The sequence below is a fragment of the Haemorhous mexicanus genome, chromosome Z (genome assembly GCF_027477595.1).
Source record: "Haemorhous mexicanus isolate bHaeMex1 chromosome Z, bHaeMex1.pri, whole genome shotgun sequence".
NCBI lineage: Eukaryota > Metazoa > Chordata > Aves > Passeriformes > Fringillidae > Haemorhous > Haemorhous mexicanus.
Window position 1 is genome coordinate 19,921,772 of NC_082381.1, and position 24,932 is coordinate 19,946,703.

At 39.4% G+C, this 24,932-nt stretch overlaps 1 protein-coding gene across 1 annotated transcript in view; it reads left to right on the forward strand.

Annotated features, from left to right (window-relative positions):
* CAMK4 (calcium/calmodulin dependent protein kinase IV) overlaps positions 1-24,932 on the forward strand; it is a 143,204-nt gene that overhangs the window by 63,502 nt on the left and 54,770 nt on the right. The window contains exons 3-4 of the mRNA XM_059836559.1: positions 19,057-19,119; positions 19,646-19,728. Coding sequence (XP_059692542.1) covers positions 19,057-19,119; positions 19,646-19,728 — 146 coding nt within the window. The remainder of the gene's footprint in view (positions 1-19,056; positions 19,120-19,645; positions 19,729-24,932) is intronic.

A 24,932-nucleotide genomic window follows, 5' to 3' on the forward strand; every position in this document is an offset into this window, starting at 1 on the left:
AAGACCTATCATCCAGTTCTGAGATACATGCTTGTACAGGGTTTTGAGTTCCTAGAGGTTCTGCAATCAATACATTTTTTGCCATCTTGTTTAATAAAATAGCAATAGATTATTTGCTAATTTTTGGGTGGTCTGGGGGATGTGGGTGGTTTCATCTGTGGTTTAGGAGTTTTTTATAAGGGTTAAACCATCAAAGAGTAACAGAACAAAACATTTATACAAACCTTTCTGTGTGATTAAAATAAAAGAAAGTGTTCATAATATTATATTTCTGTTGAAAGGTTTAATAATTCTTAACCATTAATACAAATTTTCTACTATTTCAAAGGGAGGAAGAAAAAAGGGTTTTTACTTCTTCAGAATTGTTGAAGCAGAATGCTTCTATTTTCTCTTGATTTTAGTTTTTGTCAAGTCCAAGTTTAGGACTAGTTTAAAATCCTTTAAATATGCTTATGGAGAATAAAATTTACTTAATTTTATTTGCTCAAAGAGCTCCTCTGGTTCTTACCCGTGAAGTGTCTTAATGTCAAAGTTGGGAAACTAAGAGGCAAGTTAGAACTTTAGCTTCTAGAGCTGCTAAAAGGCAACTGTCAGAAGGATTGAAGAGGTCCAAAGAAAAGTTGATTTTTGAATTAACAAGAGAGACACTCTCCAATAATGTATAAGAAATAAAATTTGTAATGGTTCTTAAGAGCTACCAAAAAATATGTTTAAAACCCAACATCTATGGGTCAGATGAATAAGCATGCAAAAATATTACCTGTGATTTCCTCATCTAACCTTTGTTCTTAGATCCTGGGCATAACTGAAATGTATTGCATGCTCATTTGCTATGTTTAGCAGGTCTTTTAAATTCCACACAGGTGGTAAATGTAAAGATATGAACCATGTCATTTCTTTTGGGGAAAATCTATTTTATGAAGCAAGAAAGAAGCAAAAGCAGACCACATAGCACTTCAGAAAAAGTCATCAAATGAGCAGAGTACCATGATGAACTTTTACACTCACAGTTCTAATATGAGATTGTTTTGCTTTTTACTATGCATTTTACCTCTCCTTGATGTCTCAGTGCAAGAGAAAAGTGAAGTATCTTTAGGATACACTTTACAAAAATTATTCTTACTGCTCTTCAACTGAGATTTTAAAATTATATGATATTTACAACCAGTCATTCTGGAGTGGTCATTGCTGCAAACAACATACAGTATGTGGATCATATTGGAAGAATGAAGTTCTCTAAGGAAGCAAACATATATATGTGGTATTTGTTATATGAAGTCTCTTATCTGCTTTTCCACCTTTTGGTGTGTTTTGAGGAAGCTAAGCAGCCTGGAGATTATCTCAGAATCTGGGTAGGTGAATGTCTTCCAAGAAATTAGATCCACCTCCACCTTAAATTTCCTACCTGAGTCTGGACAAGTTGCTGTAAAAATAGTGATGAGAACAGATGGACTCTGCTGCATGGTTTCTAAACTAAGACACCAAGTGCCTGCCTACATTGTAGGTCTACCAAGTGCTAACTACTGCAACTGAAGTAATTTTGGAGCTGCCACTGCAATAAAGCAACATGCTCTGCTGAAAGGACAATGGGATTCTGAGCTGGGTTGTCTGTAGCCTCAGTCCTGGCATGTTTCCTGTATTACTTTTGATTTCAACTTTTTAAACCAAAAAAATGAGATAATATTTTTTTATTTGCTTCTCAGCAATGCTTTGAATGATGCCTGGTTAATAATTCTCAGTTCTAATTGATATGTGCTGTCCCCTAAGCACAATTAAGTATTATGAAATATTAGACCATATCTGTCTCAGTCAATGAGACATACAAGTATAGAGATGGTTTTGGAAAATTTTCATTTTGATTTCCTTTTTTTTATGTGTGGGCATCCTCCCTCACACAGTTTGTGATGCTTAAATAATACTTCTGCCACACTTTTATAAAAATCAGTATATATGAAGCAGCATTCTTCCTGCAGACTGGTTGATATTCAAATTCAGACAAATGTTCAGGCCCATCAGTTTTTTCTCAGATCTGAAAAAGAGCAATAGCTTTCAAGCAATATATACTCTGGAAATAGGTGGGCTGGGATTAATAAAATTGTACAAATAAGTTAGACAATTTGAAGGCAACAGATACTTTATGTCTGTGGATCAGAAAGGAGAGTGAGCAGATGCAAAGGTAATAGGCTTCCCTTGTGGATAATTGGGGTTGGAAATCTGGAGTTAGGGTCTGAAGGAGATCAGAATGGTCTATAAGAAACATCTAAAATGTCTCAATTGCATTAATGTTTGCACATATACATATAGACACAACTCAGGAAGAGTACAACGATGTCACTGGTCATGTAAAGAAAAAATTAGAAAGGTGAAAGCTCAAATGGAATTAAATCTGGCCACTGCTGTGAAAGATAGTATAAAGTGTTTTTATAATGACATCAACAACAAAAATGGGGCCAGTGAAAATCTCCATCCTTGAGTGGATGCAGAGGCAAACACTGGAACCAAGGATGAGGAGAAGGCTCAGATGCCTTCTTCGCCTCAGTCCTCAACAGTAAGGCCTGTTTATCCTCAGGGAAGCAGCCCCAGCTGGCAGACAGGGACAGAGAGCAGCACAGACCCTGTGCAATCCAGGAGGAGGGAGGCAGTGACTGCTGAGCCACTGAGACACTCAAAGTCCATGGGACCAGGTGGGATTCATCCAAGGGTGCTGAGGGAGCTGGAGAAGGAGCTTGCCAAGCTGCTCTGCAGCACTGCTCATCAGTCCTATCTAACTGGGAAGGTCCCAGATGATTTGGAGGTTGGCTAATGTGATGTCCATCCACAAGAAGGGCAGGAAAACGGATGCAGGGATGTACAGGCCTGTGAGCCAGACCTCGGTACCAGGGAAGATGATGGAGAAGATCATCTTGGATGAGATCACATGTGTCATGGTCTGAGCCTGGTGAAATGCCAGTGCTTCCATGAGAAAACCTCTTTTCCTGGTATCTACTGTGAGATGTGATCAGAGACAGAGAAGAGCAGGCTCTAACTTATGATTGAAAGGAAAAAAACTTTATTAACATAAAACTACAGGGAAAAAACACACAGAACACGGGATGAAAACCTTCCAAATTTCCTCCTCCTCCTCCCCCCACCAAATTTCTTAATTCTGTTGCCACCCTTTGGATAATCAATTCTCAGTTCTTTGAGAAGAGAGGAGTCCCTCTTGCACCACAGACTTCACCCAGGAAACAGTCGAAACTTCTCGTGTTTCCGTGTCACGTGTGGCACCGCCCGGAGAACATTTTGCCATCGTGACCTCTTCCTTCCATGTCCAGTGCTCTCACCACTGCACATGGACCAGAGCTGCTTCTAGGGTTTTCCCTTTAAGGATGCTTTGTCCAGTTCCAAAAAAGAGCACAGTCCCTCTCCTTTTGGGACACCTGTCCCCCCCATGTTTCACCCCCTGGGGCTGAGGGGTCTCTCGAACAGAGATCATCTTCCTCTTCTTCTTCATCGAAGACGGAGGGCACCACCACAACCCTCCTCCACCCTTCGTCTCTGTTCACACACCTTCACATCACCGCACTCTCCTGGCTCTGAGCCATTGCCTCCCCCTAGAATGCAGTCTCTGTGTCACAGGAACTCAAGGGTTCTGTCCATAGCTATCCAAGAAAAGTCCAGCCAAAAGCCACTCCATCATCTCCTCCCACCTAGAATTCTTCTCAACTTTTTCTCAATCTCACCAACTCTAGGAGGAATCAGCATTTGCAAGGTTTCCATCGTCCCAAGAAGGGTTAAAAGTCCCAGGTTCTGCCGGTTTGGTTCATGAACTCCCACGGCTGGCTGCCCTGCTGGGCACCCCCCCCTTCTCCTTCACTCCAGCCGTGCTATCACAGGCACAGGCTGCTCTCTCTCTCTCTCCCTCCGGGGGGGGAATGGGGGATGGCTGCCCGAAGCCCTGGCAGTGCAGAGCTCCTCCACCCTTCGGCCCAGGCCTGGCCTACCTCCCTCCGGCCGCATGGCTCCCCTCCCCCCTGCCCAGCTAGGAGCTGGACAGGGGAGAGGTCTCCTTTGGTCCAGGGCCGGAACTCAAAAGGAACTTCCAGTGGGAGTTCACAGCTTTTAACCCCCTGTGTTCTCAGAGGCGTATCCATGCCCTCAATGGACAAACCAGGTGCCAATATTAAAATCTGGACACCGATTGGCGTGACCACACTATCCCAAAAAAACCATTTCCTCTCAAACCACGACAACATGGCAAATACAGGAGAGGGGATCAGGCACAGCCAGCAGGGGGTCAGGACTGGCAACATCCTGCCTGACCAGCCTGATCTCCTTTCATGAGCAGGTGACCTAAAGAGTGAATGCAGGAAAGGGGGTGTGAGTGTGGCTGTGTCTCCCTGGACTTCAGCAAAGCCTTTGGCACTGTCTGCCACAGCACTCTCCTGGAAAAACTGGCAGCCCACAGCTTGGACAGGAGCACTCTTGGCTGGGTTAGGAGCTGTTTGGATGGCCAGGCCCAGAGAATGGTGGTGAACAGTGCTGGATCCAGCTGGCCTCTGGTCACTGGTGGTGTCCCCAGGAACAGTGCTGGGCCCAGTTCTGTTTAATATCTTCACTGATGATCAGGATGAGGGGGTCACTTGCACCTTCCATAAAGTCATGGATGAGACTAAGTTAGATTAGAGTGTTGATCTGCTGGAGGGCAGGAGGGCTCTGCAGAGGGATCTGGACAGGCTGGATTGATAGGCCAAGGCCACTTTTATGAGGTTCAACAAGGCCAAGTGCTGCGTTCTGCCCCTGGGTTACAACCCCTTCAGCTCTACAGGCTGGGGGAAAGTGTCTGGAAAGCTCCTGGTGGAAAAGTACCTGGGGGAGCTGGTCAAGAGCAGCTGAAGATGAGGCAGCATGTGGCCAGGTGGCCAAGCAGGCCGAGGACATGGTGGCCTGTGTCAGCAGCAGTGGGGCAGCAGGAGCAGGGCACCCTGTGCTGGCGCTGGAGGGGCTGCGTCTCCAATCCTCTGTCCAGCTCTGGGTCCCTCACTGCAAGAGAGGTATTGAAGTGCCAGATAAGGGAACAGAGCTGGAGAAGGAGATTAAGGCCTTTGAGGAGCAGGTGAGGAATGTGGGTGTATTTGGCCTGGAGAAAAAGAGGCTCAGATGACCTTTCTCTCTAAAACGTCTGAATGGAGGTTGTAGTGGAATGAGGGTCATCCCCTTCTCCCAGGTAACAAGGGATGGGATGAAAGCAAATGGCCTCAAACTGCAGCTGGAGAGCTTCCAGTTGGACATCAGGAGGAATTTCTTCACAGAAGGGTGATTAGACATTGGAATGGGCTGCCCAGGGATATGGTGGAAGCACCATTCCTGGAGGTGTATTCTAGAAATGACAATGTGGCACTCAGTGCTCCTGTCTCTTTGACAAGGTGACAATTGGTCAAAGACATGATTTGATTATCCTGGAAGTCTTTTCATCCCAAGAGATTCTCTGATATATATATATATATATCTAAGTATGTATGTTTTCTAGACACACATAGACAAACACCTATATAAGTACCCTAGAAGATTATGTATTGATATGACATGGATTTAAAACTCTATGTATTCCCAACTTCACATGGAATATAGTTGGCTGGGTTTTTCATTTTCTGTTGCAGTGAATTGGTGGTATTAAGTGGTTATCAAGAGGTTCATGCAAATTATTTGGTTTGTCTCTCAAAGGAACACTGCTTTTGGTTGAGCCTTCTCAACTGATTAGGAAGACAAGCATCAGGGTGCAAGGAGAAGGGGAGGAATGGGTGGAAACTTGTGTATCACATTGGCATAACCAGAATTGGTAAATTGTTCCTATATTAACTTCAGGAGAAAATGATGTATGTAGGTGTAAAATTAAACCTTCTACTTATTGCCATGTGGTCCTATGTGATTTATATTTTAAGTGCCTCCTTCCTCCATATGCCTGTTTCTCTATAAACTTTATACAATTATATATACACACACACATATCTATGTGTATATATCTATATTTATATAGCTATCTATAGCTATATCTATCTATATTTATCCATATCTATATTTAATCTATCCACCTCCATTGGTGCAGTAGCTGTCAGTACTCACAGTGGACAGATAGTTATGAGTGATAAAGTTTAGCAGACAAAAAAGCAAGAGCCTGACATAATACACCTATTTGTGTGACATGCTAAGTCAGTATCCTTTTCTCTTCAGGTTAGAAATATGTGATATATATTCACAATTATATACTCATTTAAGGTCATTTTTTACCCACATTTTATTAATGTGTAATATTCTGATTTTTTTTTTCAAATTTTTCAAAAAAAGATAAAGAATTGTGTCACACATAACCCTACATGAAAAGTCAACTGCACACCACTGTACATCAGCACACAGTAAAAAGGACTATTTTTGTCCACCAGCTCACACATTGTCTTCAGTTATTTATTCACATACACACACACACACACACACACACACACCACAAGGACACTGCTTGGTAATTAAAGGGAAGCAGTCATTTCCTAACTACCACTTAATTACCACTCCACCTGCAGCACTACTGTTATTTTTCCTGGCTTTCTCATTTTTCTTCATCCATGTCATCATCTCATATGGATATACATATGCTGTTCACACTCTCATGTTTTTACTGGGAGATAAAAAAAAAAAAAGAGTCAAAATTACTTTGAATAAAGAAATAAGGCAGTAAAATGTTGAGTTTTCTACTGCTTATTTTCAGCTTTCCCTCATGCAAAGGGAGTCTGGCTTCCATTTTCTGATTCACTACAATCCAAAAGAAATTAGTTTTGAGTAGAAGTCTATCAAATTCATAGTGTCTAAAGTAGGACAAAGAAGTTCACTTAAATTCTCTTCAAAATAAGAGATAACTAAAGCATTTATTTTCTGCACTAAGTTACCAATAGAGTTGTGCTCTAGAAGCTGTGAAATCAAGCACCTGTCAATGAAAGTGGAAATTTAATTGAAAAATAAATTTGTTAGGTATTTTAGTCCTTGCAAAGAAACAAAAAAAAAAAAAAAACAAGCAAAAAAGAAAAGGTTGTGCCAGGACAATTTTTAGGAAAGGAAAAAAAAAATCCCTTTCTACTATTGCAGAAGCCTGCCCTATGTACATAAAGTAATTTAAAATCTGCCGTACATAGTAGTGCAGTTATTGTGTAAAAATCACTTAATATAGAATAGTATTTTTTTCTGTGACCATTTTGATTTAATTGCTGTGTTATTCCTAAGTCAGAACTTTGGTTAAGATTTTAAGAATTGACAGTATGTATTACATTTCTTTCTTCCTTACCTAATTTATAGGTACTCAGAAACGGTCATTTCTGGTCTTCACAGCTTATTTTTCAGAAATACGAAGATCATCTAATAAAAAGAGAAAAATATGAAGCTCAAGTCATTGTTATGCTGTTCAGGGAAGCCCAACTTACACTATATATTGCACTGTTGAACAAGTGTTTCTGAGTGATAATATCCTTTAGGTGATAAATTTGGTCAAAAAGCCCAAATCCCAAAAAATGACACATGTTTAGCTTTTAATTGCTTGACAGGAACTCTCTGAGAAATTATCTCAGCCACAGGTATTCTTCCACCAACCTATCCATGCACATTTTGCTCATTTCCTGTTGCAGTGATCTGTCTTCTCCATGGCTTTACCCACGCCTGGATGACCCCCATGCCTGGGGTGTACAGAAATACGGAGGGGTAAGATGGAGAGTAGGACCAGAAACTCTTACTCTGTGAGGCTGTGTCTAATGCCACACCACCCTACAAAGGGATGGCATTTCTGAACAGTGGTGCAGAGGTAAATATTAAGCTATCCTGAGATTATACCCCTCCTCTTTGGAAATCTTTAATTATTTGCAGTCTGCTAAAGAAATCTGGAGATGTGCCTTGATGGAGCAGCGGAGGCCAGGTTTCTGCATAAGTGGCAAGTCGGTGAAGCTTGTGCTGGGGCTCTCTGAAAGTGTTCCTCCTCTACATTTTAGGAACTTTTTGTTTTTAGATGTGTATGGTGTGATGCTATCATCACAGGTGTGACACCTTATTCTTTTGGGGGAGAGAGATTCTAAGCTGTAGAGTAATAAATTAAGAAAAACTCTATGCACTAAAATATGAAGTGAGCAGAAGATAGGAAATTCTAGTGCTTTCTCCAGTGCTAGCAGTTCAGGTGTTGGAATAAATCATGAACATTTGACTTAAAATGTGTCATCCTGTGCTTATTATTTGGAAACTGAGTTCTTTTTAGCCTCTCAGAGAGGCAAATCTAATTGAGATCTGTAGAAGAGAGGATTTATTTTACCAAGGATTCTGTAATCAGCATGTTCTTACTTGACAAACTGGCTTATTTCCAGATAAAATATATTCTTTTTGGCTGAGGTGGTCTTCATTTGTTCATGTCTTTTAAAAAAACATGTAGGGAGGAATGAAAAAACAAAGGTGGAAATTAGCACAGCAGCTGTATAAGCAGCACAATCTGAGGGCTCTGATACAGACACTTCTTTGAGAAATCAGGAAGGCAGCACCTTAGTCTGATTCCCTTGAGATGCATCACCTGACCAGAGGATCTCTCAAGACTAGAATTAAGGTTCAATACAAATTTCTAAGCCGAGTGTTGTGACAGTTTTCATCTGCAGCACTGGTGTGTGTGAGTGAGGCTTGTGACAAGTTTTTGTCAAACCAAACTTGCTCTCTAATCAAGTCACTGGAAAATGGCTTTCTTTAGAAAAAGCCCCAAACCAAACAACCCCAAAAGACCCATGCCCCTCCAACAAACAATACATCAGCTAAACCCAAACTCTGAATAAATAAATAAAACCTGATAACTTGTTTTCATACAAATGTGAAAAAACCATCCCACTTCCTTTGTTATTTTTCTCCCTTCATTTTATGCAGTCTTCAAATACTACTGCTCATTTCCAGAAAGCTATTCCATACACTTTGAATATATTTATAAAAAGCAGATGTTTTAAACTCCACCTGAGTATGTCTTCAGTAGATACAGCTGAAAAGAGCTGAAAGCATTTCCATAAGTAACAAGAAATAGCATTAATAAGATGATTATTTTGTATTTCAGTCCTGTGATATCCAAGTCTCTTTCTTTTACAATTTGTTGGAGACAATCCTGATTTCAAATTTGTGTTAGAATTTCAACTATTACATGATGTGCTAACTTGTGAGGGCTTCTAAGCAGAACTCTCACAAATATCAACCTGCAGAAATTTAGATTTTTTTGTCTGCAAGATACATCACACTCATATAGGTTTCATGTCTTTGTAAAGTGAAAAAAGAACAGCACTACAAGTAAAATAGCAGGATAATAATTGTAGGTTTCTGGATTGAGTAGTAAACACAGTAGATACAGGATTTGAATGTTAAAATATAAGAAACTGCAAAGTCAAAAGAACATAGGATTTGAATGTAAAAATGTAAGAAAATATGAATCAAAATAACTCCATGATATGGCTTTCAAGAATTTGTGAGAAAAGTCATAATTCCTCAAGATGAAAGCCCTAACTCCCAGAAATAAGAAGCCATAAATCTGTTAATCAGAAGTCCAGGAAAATTATTCACTTCACCGTTATAACTAATTTCAGTTATTCTTTTTGGACCATTACTGTGTTACAGCTGCACCACTTGGTGAGAACACACATTAGCCTTTCCATGTTTTATGGACGAGGACCACAGGAGAGAGGGCTGTAAAGTGTTTGTATCCAGACAGTTGGTACCACAGTTCATAGCACATCTACAACTACCCCCTGCACCCTTCACTTCACAGGTAAAATCTGTCCTCTCATCTCCACCCCTATGGGGTTTTCAGGGTTTACAGGCTTGGTTTTCGTTTCTTTTTTTTGTTTTCTTTTTTTTCCTTCTCTTTTTTTTTTTTTTTTTTTTCCTATATCAAAATTGCACCCAAATCACACAGTAGGCACCAGAGTTAGGTTTTAGGTCAAGTATGATTTACCAAATCTGTATGTGACTTCACTGGCCAAAAAGGGAAGACATAAAGTCTCCTGAAATTCAAAACCTGTTCTGGTTCAGGTTTACATAGCTTAAAATTGTCCCCTTTCAGCATCTCCTCCATTTACTCTTAAATTGTATGAAGCATCAGGGAGCACAGGATCAAATATTAAAGGCACCCTGTGGCTCTTTGTGCACTGAATTCATGGGTTGAGGTGACCTGTTGGGGAGGGAATCCACTGCATATTCCTTCTGCTCTCAGCCTGCTCAGTCACTTGTCCTTTTTTTCCCAACACAATTCATAGTTCTTGGCAGAGGAGGCAAGTTAACATGCTGCCATTAATGTAGGTGAGACATCCTCCACTGGGATTGGGGAGATGTAGGAACAAAAGCAGTCCTGTAAATTATAGTGTTATTTGTTGACACATAGTGCTAACAGGAGAATCTCAGCTCACAGCTCCTAATCTAAGAAGCAAGCTCTCTAAATTAGTTACAAAGGCTTGCTTTCACGTCTGCCTGCCTTTCTTAACCATCTCACCATTTCTACATGCTTCTCTGTATCATCTCCCAATTATATAAAATACTTCTCATTTTCAGTCCCTGAAAATCTTCTGCATGGGATTTCTTCCCTATTTTCCTTTTAGCCTCCACTGTTTTATTTAGTTACTCAGATTATAAAGTATATAACCCATAAATCTGAAGCACTTTTGGGGTCCATGTGTATGAGTCCTGTAAGCATAGAACTATAGGTTCTGGATACTATCAAGCAACACAGAAATTGCTCCAGGACTCCTTGTTATCAGTGTTTAGGGCTGATCTGCCTGAAAAATGGACTGGAATCCAGACATTGCAAGTCTCCTAGTACAGGGGTCATTTGAGCAGCAGGCTGAGAGATCCAGAATGGTTCAGACGAGGAAACGTGCATGACTTAAGTTGCACCTGACATTGTCATGCTTTTATCCCACCTGAAATATTTTTAATATAAATCAATCTCATTTGAGCTTCAGTGCCACCAGGGCTACCGTCACCATCTGTGCAACTGCTCATAAATGGAGTGGTGCAGCATGTAGCCCTTTAAAGGTTACTGTGAAGAAAATCAACTCCAGCCCAGACAAAACTGCTTCATTGATTACATGGAATTATTTGATATCTGTGATTGAGATTATAATATTAATGCTAGTCTTGATACACCAGACCTTCATTGGGTAGTAATGAACTCATGCAAGTTGGATTGAGAAAAGGATGGATAATAAGGGTAATAAGGACCAGTTTATTATTCATGTGAAATCTCTTAACTAGCAGCAAGGATTGCACTTGGCTAATTATATAAGCAGATATAATTTATTCCAGATCTTTATCATGCAGCTGAGGGCTCCTGAGAATTCAGAGTGATTTTAAGATAAAACATCAATGACAGGAAACATCCTATCACCAAGTAGCTCTCCACTTCTAATTTTTATGTGGCACTTTGTTTATTCAGAGGGATGGTGTTAATGTGGAGCCAAGATGTTTAATACTGGATGCATTACCCAGAATAAAAGCTGGATTAATAAATTTTCACTGAGAAGAGAGGAATTTTTGGATTTGTAACAGTTATAGCTGAAAAGCAAGAAGATGGCAAGTACAGATTTATAAATAGAACCATAAATGAATCTATTTTGACAAAAACAAAAGAAGTTACCTTTGATTTTACACATTGTTCTTGCATCTTAAAAGTGTCCTCCCCCACCCAGCTTTGGGAACAGTAACAATGGCAGTAGCACACTATAAATAGTGAATCGCTGAAGTGAGCAATTCATGAATACCTAATAGGCTTAAATTTGTTTGCATAAACTACTCAACAATTTTCTAACATATTTGCAGAAATCTGTGTGTTAATGAGACAGGGAAAGAGATAACAACCAAATTAGTCATATAGTTAGACCATAGCCTATAATGAGGCTTATTCTAATGAACTTGTTTTGTACTCTCATAAATAAATATAAACATAAATAAATATACAAAAATATGTTGTTGCAAATGGCCAGTGTTGTGCAAGCTGTAAGTGGCTCTGAACTCATCCATTCACCACCAAGTTAATGTGGGTGAGTAACAGAATCTGTTCACTGTGGATCCTGTGTCTTTGGGGAATGTTACCTGCATCTGGTCACATTTACTACTGAAACCATGTGTTTTAAGATGCAGGGCCTGTTAATCTGATATACCAGGGTGTGATTTACTGTACTGAAGTTTATACAGCCACATGAATTTTCTGTATCCATTTCCTTGCAAATGTACTGTGCTTTTCTTCAGAAACAGTAGAGTTTCTTTGATGGAACAGTTAACAGATTAGCAGTCCTATCCCATGAAGATAGATCAGTGTCTTTCAGCTTCTACAAATCCAGGTATTTGCAGGCAACACCTACCAGACATTTAATCACTGACAGGACAAATGCAGGCACATTGATGTAACCAGCCTTATTCCCATGCAGGTGTGTTCAGTCTGAGGAACATGCATCACTTGAAGGACTACAGCTGCAAATTAGAAGCATGGACATATGTGCAGAAAATAGTTGCTCTAGTAGGGAATAGTTTTTGGGGTTTTTTTCTTCATTAATAATACAGAACTACTTATGTAGGGTAAAAATAAAAATCCTCAGTAATCCTCTGTTGTTGTTTAACCCTAGCTGGCTCCTAAGCCCCATGGAGCTGCTCACTTGCTCATCCCCAACAGGATGGGGAGAAAATCAGAAGGGTAGAAGTGAGAAGACTCATGGGTTGAGATGCAGACAGTTTAATAGGCAAAGCAAAAGCTGTGCGCATAAGCAAAGCAAAGTAAGGAATTCATTCACTGTGTTGCTTGGTGAACAAGGAAAACGAGGCTCTATCACCGAGAACAGTGACTTGGGAAGACTCTGAATTATCCCCCCACCCCTTTGCTTCTTGTCCCCGAGCTTTATATCCTGAGCATGATGCTACAGAGTCTAGACTATCCCTTTGGTCTTCTGGAGTCACCTGTCCTGGCTCTGTCTCCTCCCAATTCCTTGTGTACCCCCAACCTTGTCCCTGGTGTGCTGGAATGAGAAGCAGAAAAGGCCTTGGCTCAGTGCAAGCCCTGCTCAGCAATAATAAAAGCATCCCTGAATTATCCACACTATATCTAGCACCAATTGAAGCCCAACCCTACGCTAGTCACCGTGAAGAAAATAAACTCTATCCCAGCCAAACCAGCACACCTGCACAGTGAAACTTCTGGGCTGACCTTAGGGAAGATACTACAGGGCTCTGCAGTTGCTGTTGTGCTTTACGGAGTTTTCTATTGTGCTCTGTAGGGGGCCCATGTTATGATTGAGTGCAGATAGAGCCAGAATAATCTGGCCAGCTTAAAATACAAAAAGATTATTTCAAACTGGTTTTGTTTTTAAGAAAATATTAGTCTGTTAGGAGTTCAAAGGTTGTTGCCGCACAAGAGAGAGCTGCAGACCTTGCTGAGAAGGTCAAGCAATGTCCCACCAAGAGCAGCTACTAAAACATAGGAGGAATTCTTTACTTGAGAAACTATTTTCATTCAAAAGAAGGTCATTCAATGAGCAAATCATTTAAAGCAGCTGTTAAATAAATGTCCTTGTTGGAACAATGATCTAGCCTTTCATTCAGAAGGGTCAACTTTTTAAAATTCTGCTTTTACATACTGTCCACTGCCATGCTGATTACTGAATTACATCAGAGTAATTCAGAGAAGTGGGCTGAGTCTCATGTAAGTCCCTATTTTCATTTATCCTGGAATCTTTCTGTCATACCACCTTTTGTACTCTCCATGATTCTTTATCACTAATGCTGAAGACTGGCATCTGTATCTTGTCTTGATACACAGATGAGATCAGATGATTTCAATACAATCCATTTTTATAAAGATGTAAAAACACATTCAGAAGTCTTCTTAAAGTGTTTTATCCTTGAAGTCTTGACTGACAAATTTTGTGAGAAGGTACTCTGTATAAACTGGGCAGAAACTGGAATTCCTGTCATTCAGGACATTCTGAAATTGAAAAGCAGGAGCTTAAACTGCATAGAAAATATTTTCTTTGAACCTTCTTCTTGTGAACATTTATTTAAATCTTTTTAAATCTTCTTTTTTTCCTTCAAATTTCTCAAGAGAACCTGGGTAGCCTATCACTCCGGTGTTTAGTTGTGCCAATTGGGAGCAGACCTTTGAGACTATCAGGGAATGACAGCTCTGCTTGTGTGTAGCCTATGTCTGTACAGATTTTCATATTTCAACTTAACTGTGAGAAGGCAAAATTAAGGCAAAATTATAAATGGTAATTAGGAATTGATGCTATAAAATATAGAAAGATTTAGGCTTCAGAGCAGTTTCTGTATGAGCAAATAAAACTTTTTTTTCTTGGAAGCACTTTTAATAGTGTAGTGTCAAGCTAATAATGCTTTGATCCCCCCTGTAAGTGGAGAGAAGCACACAGTCAGAGCCTGACCTGCTGGTTCAATAAAGAATTAATTGCTCATATTAGAGGTGTTCGTGTGAGTCAAGAAGTGGGATCTTAATTAAGGAGCTGTGCAGAGCTGGTGTGAACAGAATCCCTGAGGTGGGCAGTGCTGTGAAGCTCCTCAAGAGATGTTTTGCATTGATTTCTTCACAGCCATTGCCTGGGCACAGTGTTTTTACTGCACGGGGGTCACACCTGAGCAAATGTGTCCCTTTGCCTTCACAGTGCCCAGGGGAAGGAGAACAGCAGAGACTGAGCTTGCAGGATGAGGAATGTGCTCTTCCTCTTGCTCTCTACTAAGTTTGAGGGTACAGAGAACATCCATTGGTCACCTGTATTTAGGGTGGTACTATATTGCAAAGTTGCAGCTGGATTAATCTGTGTAAACTGGTGGTTCATTTTATCTTGTTTCATTTAATTCACAGAGAAACAACACTTTTACATCTAAGTGGATTTTAGCATTACTCCATCTCATCATCTTGGGGCATGGAAACATGGAAGACTCTCAGCTTTCATTAAGGAATTTTCCATTCCTATCTCTCATCAAAATAATTTGAAATTCAAAAATAAGAAGTATTCTGAATATAAATATAATGCTCTTTTTCTGCATGATCTGTATGAAATTTCAAAGACAAGGTAATTGCAGACACATATCTATAAACGACATAAATACCTAATTCTACTGAAGTGAAATAACTGGAGGGACAAATACCAGGAATAATCCAGGAATGATCACCCTTTTAATGTAAATGCTTTGTTATAAATTAAGGGAGCAGCATTCCTAGATTGCCTCTTGCTCCCAAGTTCAGGCTTTTAGATCTTTGCTGCTGCAGGTACTTTATCTAGTTAGATTAAAGCCAGCATGCGGGTGCTTATCTGTGCTACAGACACAGCTCCTGGTTTGCTTGTTAGAGTTTACTGAGGAGCAGTGGAAGCCACAGCACCAGGCAGTGGCAGTACAAGTGGCTGTACCTACAAGCAGTTCTTGCAGATTTGCTGCCTTTCAGCATTCCACAGGTAAGCTGAGGAAACACAAAGGTGCTGTGGGTTTTAATAATCACAGGCCATCTAACAGCTTTGTTTGGATGGTTTTTTGGCCGACGGCAGTGAAATCTTCAAGCTCAGGGTCAGCAGTGAGGGGGTGATAAATGACTGGATTGGGTTTACCTGTCAAATGACTTCTCTAATTGACGTGGGTGTTCCACAGCAGGTTGTTGCTCTGCAGGCCTGTCACAGCAAATGCCCTTTGATTACTTGCAATTTAAAGTTGGCAAATACAGAAAATAAAGCTTAGTAAAATTGCACCAGTGTTAAAATCACCTGACTAGGCATTTACACGACCTCGCATTACAGAAGTAATGTTTTTCACACAAAGTAATCACTTAAGTAGAAATCAAATTACACTGATGAAATATTTGACCAAAAGTGTACTCTAGTCCATTTAGCATAGATTAAAAGCAAAGAATAAAGGATAGAAAGAAAATTGCTCTATTAGTGGAACTGTGAAACCCCTGAAAGTTAACATTTGATTGTTTTTTCACTTCTCAAACAGACCAGTTCTGCTGATCCCATTATTCTTGGCTGTAATACAATACATATCTCACTGATGCTCCTGTGAGTAATGCTAATTTAAGGAAAGCTCGGATAGTTTTCAAGCCCTGAACTGCCTATTTAAATTGCATCCAAAGAGGGGGAGACAAAATGAAGAATTTTGCAACCTCATTTTTATCAGTTATTACATACATAAAAATCAGACTGCTGTATTTGATCTAGCCCAACATACTTAATTTGCCCAAACATTTGTGGTAATGTCATATTTTGATTAAATTATCCGAGTTTTAAAAACTGTTACTATAGCAACATACACTCTAGAGTGAGATGCCCGACTCTCATTCTAGCAAATAATTTCTGTCAGGAAATTATTTGATAGGATGATGATAGGAAAATTCAATACAAGCAGTTGAATTGCTGATATTCCTGCCCAAACTAAAAATAAGCCAGGTTTGGGCCTGATATCAGTAGGTACCTTTTTTTTTGGTAGGAGCTGAACAAGGTAAGTGTTGGCATGGCTCTATCTGTACTTAGCGTAGGAGAAGATAAGAAGATAGAAGTGATAAAATAGCCTGTCTGTAATGAAATGTCATGACTAAATATGTCCCTGTTTTTACTCTGAAACATTTCACATCACCTATACATGCCCATTTCTGTAGTAAACTCTTGCCTAATAGCCATTACATATAAAAATGTAACAGTCCTAAGTGTTTCTCTGCAGCATGTTTGCATTGAATCTTATATTCTTGACTTTTGAGCTACCTTTTCCTCATACCATCATCTGTGAAAGTGTGAATGTATACTGTTGTGTGTCAGGTCACAAACTTGATCACAGAGGAACTCACCTACAGTTTGAGACTAAATGTCTATGAGACCAAACACCTAAAACTGAGTCTTAGTCCATGTTTTGACTTAATTAGGTGAGTGGAAAGGTGAGAGGAGGCCTCTGTACTTTTCCACTTGTAACTTCTCAGTGCCCTCTTCTCAGTGCCAAAGGAAGTCCTCTTTAGATTTTGGGCAGCCTTTTCCATGCTTGCTCCCAGCTATGCTTGGTGTCCAAACATTTTCAGAACTGCAGGAAACAAACTGTGGGTTGTTCAGCCTATAGCAGTGCTTTTGGATAAGGTAAATTTTTCAGTCTAAGCTGCTCTGCTGGGAATATCACTGTCCATGCATAATTCTACATTAATTTTTCTGAGGTGCAAAGCGTGTGGCAACAGTCACAGTGTGTATTACTGTGTGAATCATCAAAAGCCCTTTGTTGCCCAGCAGTGACCTTTGGAGGCCTTTGCTGCATGTTTGCACTCCCTGAAGTAACCCAAAGTGATGCCAAGGAGATGTTAAAACTGAGCAAGACCACAGGCTGGTGCTAGCAGGGTTTTAGGAAAAGTTCAGGGGAACAAATCTTCAAACCTGCTGCTCAGTGTTTATGTAGCAGGTAAAGAAATTTGTTAACTGCATTTGGAGTAGAAAGAAAAAATATTTATAAAGCATGCATTGGTCTCAAGCTTAAAGGGTCCTAGGTTTGACCTCAGAGCAAGTGTTTATCCTAGAAGATTTTGTTATTGGCCATATTATTTACCTTCAATTAGATGTTCAGGTGATGGAATATTTAATTCCTCTTCAATGTTTGATTTCTTTTTCTTCTTACATGCACTGAATTTGTCCAAAGTTGGTTTTTCTTGCTTCATTTTGCTTCCTGGCAGAGGCACTAGAAGAGATTGAATGTCAGTAAGTTTCAAGAAAGCCCTGAGGACTCTAGTTCTCTACTCATTTACACTACTGTGGAATTACTAAGCTGGAATTGTCCCTGATTGACTCAAGGGGAGAATCAAATTCTGCTTATCCAGTAGTTCTGAATGTAATGGATACTTGGATCTTGTTGATGCTAGAAAAAAAAAAAATTACTGAGAAGTAGCTCTCTCCTTTCAGGTGATAAAAAGCCCCCATGTGTCTTCTTCACTAAGAATTTGAAGGTAATTTTATGTCCCCTTTAAGGGTTTATATATTATGACTGCCATTCTTTTCCCATCTGATGTAAAAAGCCAAAACCAAAACTTGACTTTGATTAAAAGCCTCCATGAAAAAAAAAAGCAGTGCAAGTTCCTCTCAGAATGTTCTGCTTGATGTCATGTATGTCATCAGCTTTGAACCACAGTGACTTGCTGACTCTTATTCATTTCAGAACAACCTGAGTCATCTATATAGGACTTCTCTAGGGTTTGGGAGAATATTTGCAAATCAGGTGATTGCCTCATAAGTGTATTAATTGCTGTAGAAACATAAAAGGATTCATAATTTGCTTACAAACATTTTCCATTCTTGCTTGCTTAAGCATTCTAGTTCCAGGAGAGTTGCAGTTTTCTTTCCTGAACAAAATACTCCCTAGCTCCACACTTCGTGTGAGAAATGACTGATGACATCCAAGAACATAAGTTGTGATTGTCGAAGACTGCAGTTTGAAAAGGGAAGGGGTAATCTTCTCAGAGGTTTAACCAATAATTTGAATTAATTCTGATCATTCTGTCAGAGATAGTTGAAGCAAATTGAGGTTAAACCTTGTGCCCTGTGGCTGGAGGTGTTTGGCCTTTGTACCACTTTTTTTCTCTCAGCAGTAATTTGCACTACTTTGATGAGCACATCCTTCATGCAGAAACCATTTCTGGCACAGCTGCTGGACAGTGTGCCAAAAGAAAACTAGCATAAACTCAACAAACATAAGTAGCAGTAGACAAGGTCAAAACTGGAGTAAAAATAGGAGTCTTCTCACCTTTTTCAGATATCTTTCCTATATTGTACTTCTTGTGTGACTCACATGTATATTTGTAATAATTTTGCTGGGTGGAAATTTCTCTGTTATAGTATCCATCTTGTGTCAATGGAAAATTTCTCTTTCCAGTGTGCTTGACTCTGTGTCTCACATTACCTTACTCTTCTGGGAGATCTAGAAGTGCTATCCATACATAGCATCCTGTGATTCATCCGGAAGCTTCTATGCTGAACATGGAAATAATTTTTTCCCTTTTCCCTCCCCACTTTTAACCAGGTGGACAAGAAAATTGTCCGCACCGAAATCGGAGTTCTCCTTCGCCTTTCGCATCCCAACATTGTAAGTTTAGCCAAGTTACTCCATGTTTGTTTCCTTGTTTTTAATACTCCTTCTGTTTGTGAAACACTGTTGTGTTTCACCTGTACAGACCTGAATTAAAGCTCTGGGTTTTCTTAGTGGGCATGCTAGCAGCATTTTTATGAACATCTGTTGAGTAATACTTCCATTTTAAGATAAAACAATGATGTTCTTACAGGGCTGAGTGAGAAACTCTGTGAAAGAAGTTCTGCAAATGAAAGTAGAAGTTGGTGTTTTCAGTCCTGGGAGACTTAAAGACCAAAAAGTCTTACTTTTTGGTTTCTCTGAGAGATTGGCAGATGACCTCTTAAACTCCTGTATTTCATAGAGATTACTGAGGTATGAGAATAACCAAAAGAGTAAAAAAAAAGAAAAAAAGCTAGCAAAAAACCTGGAAGAGAACCAGGTAACTCTCCCAGCTGTGTTCTGTGTTCTACCATTGACCTTCAGAACTGCTCTGCAAGAAGACAAATAAGCAAAAGAAATACTTTCTGTATTCTTTTACCAGATAAAACTGAAGGAGATATTTGAGACCCCTACAGAAATAAGTCTTGTTCTGGAACTCGTCACTGGTGGAGAACTATTTGACAGGTAAGTTACCTGTACATAACTCTTCCAGTGCCTTCCTTCCCCAAGGATGTTAGAGTTCAAATTTCTTCTCTGTATGTAAACCCTGTGTTAGTAATTACTGGAATTATTTTACCAGCATATGATTAATTCACATGAATAAATATCTGCAGCAAATATCCTAAAAGTGCCTTTGGAAATCTAACTACCATGAGACTTTTGGGGGAAAAAAAATGAGCTGAAAATGGTGGAATTAGCCAGTAAATGTTGAAGAAATGTGCTCAGCAGACACACAGCCTCAAGTGTGTTAGAGCAGACAAAAGTTGAGAAAAACTGACAAAATCTCCTTGAAAGGTCATCATAAAGCAGATTAGGTGGCAATCAGCCTGCCAGGAGGATAGTGTTATGTCAAATAAAAATTTTGTAAGCAGACTAACAGGAAAGGAATTCTCTTTGGTATTTACTGTGTTTATCAAACATCTGGTTTTGCTACAAAGGCTCTTCAAGACAGCTGTTGAGTTCTGAAGGTTTTGCTCATGAGGCTGCACACGCTTCTGAAGTGCATATGCATAAAGTGAGATGATTCTGTAATAGTGTTGGGATGATGTTTTATTGGTAGGGATTTGGGTTTTTTAAAGCAAGAGATGATAAGAAAAACATTTTAAACTGGCTTGAGTAAATGAATTTACTGACTGGTGTTAGTGATTTAAAGCTCATGTAAGGACAGGTTATTTGATAGTCCTTGTTCTGTAATTAAAGTTTAGTATCATAGAGGAATATTACAAAAATACACATCAAATACTCAATCTGAAAATATCTTCCACTTGAAAAAACAAAAGCATACTTGTTTTTTAATGCCATGATCATACCTTCAACATTGACAAGAACTGTTTCTGAACAACAACAACAAAAGCAACTGCTGCTGTGACATCCTAAGTTTGACAGAAAAAGAGTGATTACTCTCTCAATACTGAGGCAAAAGAATGTGGAGAGACATGCTGCAAGTTAAAGTACCAGTGAGACCCCAGTCCTGAGCTGGAGACGACCCCAGTCAAAGTGCCTTACCTTTCATGTAGCCCTTTATATATCCACATGGGTTTCAGGTTAGGTCATTCTCAGGAGGGCTGAATACTCTACAGGAGTCTTTCATGAAATCTTGCAAAGGCAAAACACAAAAAATCCAGTGAAGCAGTTGGTTCCTGAGCAGCAACCATCTGTGTCGTAGAAGAACTGAAGAGAAAAGATTTAATGGGATCCAGGATGGGGAACTGCATTATTTGATTAAACCAGGATTTAATATACTGAGAGTATCAACATTCTGTAAGCTATAGTCAGTAGTGACTATGGGATTTGAACTGTCAGATTGATCTTTTCAAAAAGATTGGATGCTTGATCCAATAGTTTGAACAGCTAGGACCAGTTGTCTGGCATTCTGACTAGAAGCAAATTCACTCAATAGAATTGCAGAGCCCCCTTGTGATGCTATAGATGAGCACCAATATTGTGGAAATCTGAACTCTGCATCCTCCTTTGCCCCATGTACAACAGAACTGGAAACTTTGTCAATACAGACCTCTGTGATTTGGAAAAAGACCTAACAAGCAATGAAACAAGAAACCATATTAAATTGTTTTCAGCTCTTAAGCTAGGAGTATTACTTCACTCTTCAACCTTAAACTAAAAATAATTAAGCAGAAATATGCAGCCAAGATGTTTCACACTAGTGACTCCAATTAAACACTAGCTGTTTCCCTTTTCTAAACTGGGCTCAAGGATTAACACTTGCATTGTCCTGCATAAGGGCTGTCCTCTGAGTTTTAGGGAGGATAAATTTAGCTTTCTGCCTTAGGGCAGATTCCCCTCTCATGCATAATCTTTTCAGTCCTTACATCTTTTTATCATGCATGAAGGAAATGTCCTGACTGACAGAGAGACCTTGTGCACGCCTTTTTCTGTGCTTGTATGATTCCCATCGCAGGAGATAATGACCTGGAATATCTCCTCCTGAGCAGAGGAGCTGCGTCAGGTGTGGAGGGACAGCTGTGACCAGGTTTGAGATCCACCCCATGGTTGTCCTCAAGGTGAGACTCTGTGTGGACAAGCAGGACCCCAGTATGGCCTGGCACCACCTCCAGGGTGTGGAGTTCCTCATGTGCCTTATTTGTAAACCACTGCCCATACACAGACAGCAAAGCAACTTTTCTACTCTGGAGGAGTTACTCTTATCCATCTTTCTAATCAGCTATTAGCAAATGACACAGCTGGGCCTGTTACACAAACAGTGCTGCTCTCCTGGCTGCAAACATCTTCATTGCTGCTGCTGCTAAATCTTGTCATATGCTGCTGCTTTTTATATCAACCATTTTATTGCTCCGGTTTTCTCCCATCCCAGATGTCCATTCTTCTCCTGAATAGTATTTGAGCTGCAGAAAAGTTCTTCCAAGTAAGCATCCCTCTTATCATGAAGATGACTTTACAAATACCCAAGATCCAATTAGTCTTCTACAATCCTATCAGCATTGTTGATGTGCTGCTGGTTTCATGCCATTCTAACTAAAAGTTCTGGATAATGAAATTATTCATTTCCTTCACCATATTTAACATTACTGTCAAATCATCCTCGTTATTGCTAAAATGAACTGTTATTATGACAATTTTTCAGTCGTGTTACCAAAAGGGAGATAAATTCAAATGAAGTATCAGTTTGACACCTGAGTTAACACAGTTCAAATCAGATTGATTTTCTGTATTTTTAAAAAGAAAACTGTTTCTCAGACTTCATAAATCACATTGTGGGTCATACCCTACATACCACTCCAAATACAAACTCAAAACTGGAGATGTTTGTGTAAATTAGATTATTTATTGCCAATGTACATGATGATTTTTGCCAACCCAACAAGTAAGGAGTGACAAAGATCTTGTGTCAAAGAAGACAAAGAGAGTGGCAGGCCAGTGGAAGAATTTATCAGGACAGGGGGAAAATGCAGCAGGTCTAAATTAACTAGTATTAAAGTTTACAGGGGCTGCATCTCCATCCTAGTGCTGGGACATACTTCTCACATTTGCTTGGCCCTCCTCTTTCATTCCTGCATGTCTAAAACAACCAGGCATGGTTGAAGAGCATTTAAACTGGCAGTGTTTTGACAGAGCCCCAAGGGACAATCTTCTGATAAGGCTCTGACTGTTCCAGCAATGGTAAGCCCAAAAGCACAATCTCGTATCTTGTCTTTTATGGGCTACCTTTTGTTCAAGTTGGGTTTTTTTGCATTCAAATTTTATTCATATCTATTGTCTTCCAATTGAATCACCAGTATATCTCTTTTTCAAATATGAATGTCAGTGAAAAAAATCAACTCTACTTTAATTTCTTTTAAGTCAGAATACCTGCAGATTGCTAAGAATAGTTTTTGTTTTTTCCACTTCAGATAAAAATGTCAATCCATATGTTCCTGTTTTTACTTTGGCATCTTGACCATAGGCTTTTCTGTTTCTTCTTTCATGTTATTATTAAGTGCACCAAACTATGTTTAAAAATAGCACTTGCAGCTGGCAGTCCCTTGACTCACTTCCATTTCAGGTTTCATGTAATTTTCTGTGAACTCTAGGTTCAAACTCATATTATCTTCTTTTATATAGTATACTTTAACAAAAATATTAATTGTAATATTTAATTAATATTAATTAAATATTATTGTTCTAAATAACTTGCCTTTTTAAGAAGTTTGGGAATGATTGCTTGTTATGGACAAAATATAGCAAAGCTTTCCCATGCTTTAGGAGCACCTTCTTGTTTGTGCTTTCGGAAATTAAAATTGCTAATGTCAAAAATATTCAAGAAATTATTCAGCCACTAAAGTAGGAGTCTTTTGTGAGCTAGTGTCAGAATAGTACCTTCTGTTTTCTTCAGTGCCCTGGTCTCATTATGTCATGACAGTCTGTCTGTCTTCTGAACAGGGGCTGGAGAAGTCCTTTGGATTCCCTGCTTCATGGGACCATGTTACAGACCCCTCACTCTAGACTGGCAAAAATAGAAAGAGGTTGTGACTTGACTAGAACAACTATGCCTGTTCTCTGAAGTTCGAGTCAAGACACAGAACTCTGATAAAAGTGCTCTTTGCTATCTTACTAGCTCATTAATGAAATGAAATTTCCAATGAAATTTGGTATTTTGTTAATGTAATTTAGTATTTTGTTCTCAAACAGAGTTACAGTAATGCCTTTACACCTCTTTTTGTGGTGGTCAGTGCCTGATTTTCTGTCACTCTGGAAACTGGGAAAGCCCTTTGTAAGTTGTACATATCAGTGCCTGTGAAGCTCTTTAGTTTATTAGACATTTTTAATATAGAAGGTTCTTGAGATGACAGCTCCTCTGACAGATGTATTCTCAGCTTTCTACCACAGCCTCAGCCTTGTGATATAGATATACATAGTCTGTATGGCAGACAAACTAGGTGAGTTAAATTAACCTGCTAAATTAATTAGAAAGTTGATTGAGGCTTAGCTGAATTCCTTGATTATTAACAAATTTTAACTTATTTGATTGAAATGCAGAGAGGTTTTGACAGCTGTAGAGGTTTATATACCTACAGACTACATAAATGTACTTTACGTGTATATGTATATACAGAAAGTCCCTGACTGACCCAAGTGTAATGGTGTGTCTTCTGTGCATTGATTCAACACCTCTCCTGAAATTATAAAGTCACTTAGGAAGTGTGTGCTTTGTACATTTTGGATTTAATTGCTTTTTTGCTATGGACATTATGACAAGAGTGTAAAGTGAAGTCAAAATGTTTTAAGAAGAAATATGGTTTTCCTAAATATTCAGAGCACTGAAATGCTTTTCCTAGATGATAATTTAGGAGATTTTTTAATCAAAGCCTGAAAAGCAAATATGTTTTAGGTAATGTACTTAGCTCAATGTTAACCTTTAGTCACAGTTGTAAGGATTGCGTCACAGACCTGTGCAGTATAAGAGGTGCAAAGGCTACAGAAGAAGGTCTGGAAGAGGTCTGAAATAATCCTGAACTGAATCATGACAATGTGAATGCTCCTGGGAATTGTGACATAGAGGAATATAAGCACAATCTGAGATATGCAAGCTGTGCCCAGTTCCAGCGTTTGATGGTCAGTTGTTCACTCTTGCTGGGAAGTAGATGATGTGCCAGAGTGAGCTCCAGGACAACATGTTTAAAATGCCATGGCAGCTACAGCTGCACTGGTTT